The sequence below is a fragment of the Alosa pseudoharengus genome, unplaced genomic scaffold, assembly GCF_046254945.1.
Source record: "Alosa pseudoharengus isolate Yale_2024_CS ecotype anadromous, Long Island Sound unplaced genomic scaffold, YU_APseudo_1.1 YU_APseudo_1.1_scf_7, whole genome shotgun sequence".
Taxonomy (NCBI): domain Eukaryota; kingdom Metazoa; phylum Chordata; class Actinopteri; order Clupeiformes; family Clupeidae; genus Alosa; species Alosa pseudoharengus.
The window spans coordinates 2,680,990-2,683,489 of NW_027468859.1; the positions used below are offsets into that span (position 1 = coordinate 2,680,990).

Sequence of the window (2,500 nt, forward strand, 5' to 3'; positions counted from 1 at the left end):
CTGCAGGAGGGACTGGTCAGTCCTGTGTGTGTGTGTGTGTGTGTGTGTGTGTGTGTCCTGCAGGAGAGAGTGGTCAGTCCTCATGTGTGTGTGTGTGTGTGTGTGTCCACTGCAGGAGAGAGTGGTCAGTCCTGATGTGTGTGTGTGTGTGTGTGTGTGTGTGTGTGCTGCAGGAGAGAGTGGTCAGTCCTCGTGTGTGTGTGTGTGTGTGTGTGTTTGTGTGTCCACTGCAGGATAGAGTGGTCAGTCCTGATGTGTGTGTGTGTGTGTGTGTCCTGCAGGAGAGAGTGGGCGCTGCTGGGCAGCATGGAGAAGGAGGAGGCCATGGTGGAGTTCGTCAAGCTGCTCAACAAGTGCTGCCATCTCTTCGCCCCCTTCGTCACCTCACACAGGATCGAGAGGGAGGAGCAGGAGAGAAAGAGGTGTGTGTGTGTGTGTGTGGGGGGTGTTTTCACATATAGTCCCTTTTAAAAGAACCAAACTCAGTCCACTAAAAGGGGACCAGAAAGAGGCCAAAACAAAAGGGACTCTGTTCATTTTGTATTCACATTGTGAGTTTATTTGAAAGAGGACTCAGATCTCTTGCTGGTGCACTTCAGCTCTGATGAGGCCTCAGTTTCCTTCCTGTTCACACTATACCTTCTCTGGAGGTCTCAGACCTTAGGCTACTGCTTTGCATTATGGGCTATGTAGTTGCTAGGCTACTGCTTTGGATTATGGGCTATGTAGTTACTAGGCTACTGCTTTGGATTATGGGCTATGTAGTTGCTAGGCTACTGCTTTGGATTATGGGCTATGTAGTTGCTAGGCTACTGCTTTGGATTATGGGCTATGTAGTTGCTCTTTTCATCATCATTCATTATCAGGTTGAAATAATTATCATAACCCATAATTGGCGTGGTGATTTTGTTTCATAAATTCATTTTTTTTTAAAAATATATACATATATGATAATATATTTTCAGAATGAATTCTGATCTGAAGTTATTGCAAATATCCTCTTGAACTGTCAGTCAACATGCCAGCCAACATGCCAGCCAATCACACTGTCTAACTCAGTAGTGGGCCCGCCCCACCTGGGTACTGTTGCTATGCCCAACTTAAGGTCCCGTCTAAAATGACAAGTGAACAGCAGCCTGTTAACGTCACTGCTCAGTAAGTGGACCTCTCGTACTCTACATGCAAGAGTTCAACAGAGCCTAGCGGATCATGACAAATGGTGAGAAATGGAATCCATAGTTCGCTAATTCTTCATTAGTTAGGCTACCAATAGCTTGGATGGAAAGAAATTCAGCCGAACGTTAACGTTAGAACAGGTACATTTGTAGCCAAATTCCAAATGTCTGTAGGCCTATCATGAGCCTAATGATAATAGTTATTCTCTAAATAATAAACAACATGCCTTCTCTTTTGGAAATGGAAAGTCAAGTAGGACAAAATAGGCTAGTCTACAATGCAGAATGTGGACGAGAACTCAGGGCGATTTAGCCTACAATGCAGAATGTGGACGAGAACTCAGGGCGATTTAGCCTACAATGCAGAATGTGAACGAGAACTCAGGGTGATTTGTGTTCACAATGCAGAATGTGGACGAGAACTCAGGGTGATTTGTGTTCACAGATAATGCAAACCGTGCCGACTACCTCAGTCTCAGTTCGGTTCACGTTTGGGGGGTCTGAGTTCGCTTGGCGTGTTCTCATATGCACAAAAAATGCTGAGTCATCGATCTGAGTTCGTTTAGAAGTGTGAAAACACCTGTAGTCAGATCTCTGCTATGGTGGTGGCTCAATGCATCTCTCTCTCTCTCTCTCTCTCTCTCTCTCTCTCTCTCTCCATCCCTCCTTCCCTCCCTCCCTTTCCATCCCTCTCCCTCCCTCCCTCTCTTTCTCTCCCTCCCTCTCTCCCTCTCTCTCCCTCTCTCTCTCCCTCCATCTCTCTCTCTCTCTCCATCCCTCTCTGGGTGTCAGGAGGGAGGAGGAGGAGCGTTTGCGTCGGGAGGAGGAGGAGCGAGAGCGTGCTCATGAGGAGGAAGAGAGGAGGAGGCGCGATGAGGAGGAGCGTTTGCGTCGGGAGGAGGAGGAGAGGAGGCAGGCTGAGGACGAGCGACTCCGAGTGGAGCAGCAGAAGTGAGTAGCGCACCACACACCTCTCCACACCTCTCCGCACCTCTCCGCACCACACGTACTAGTCTCTCCGCACCACACGTACTAGTCTCTCCGCACCACACGTACTAGTCTCTCCGCACCACACACCTCTCCACACCTCTCCGCACCACACGTACTAGTCTCTCCGCACCACACGTACTAGTCTCTCCGCACCACACGTACTAGTCTCACCGCACCACACACCCCTCTGCACCTCTCCGCACCTCTCCGCACCACACGTACTAGTCTCTCCGCACCACACACCTCTCCACACCTCTCCGCACCACACGTACTAGTCTCTCCGCACCACACGTACTAGTCTCTCCGCACCACACGTACTAGTCTCTCCGCACCAC

The 2,500-nt window shown here is 49.6% G+C and overlaps 1 protein-coding gene across 1 annotated transcript in view; it reads left to right on the forward strand.

Annotated features, from left to right (window-relative positions):
- The window catches only part of acbd3 (acyl-Coenzyme A binding domain containing 3), a gene marked incomplete at its 3' end in the record, with an annotated part of 16,615 nt that overhangs the window by 7,637 nt on the left and 6,478 nt on the right, over positions 1-2,500 (forward strand). Inside the window, 2 exon segments of the mRNA XM_076271787.1 lie at positions 282-422; positions 1,968-2,126. Of these exon segments, the coding sequence (XP_076127902.1) occupies positions 282-422; positions 1,968-2,126 (300 nt within the window).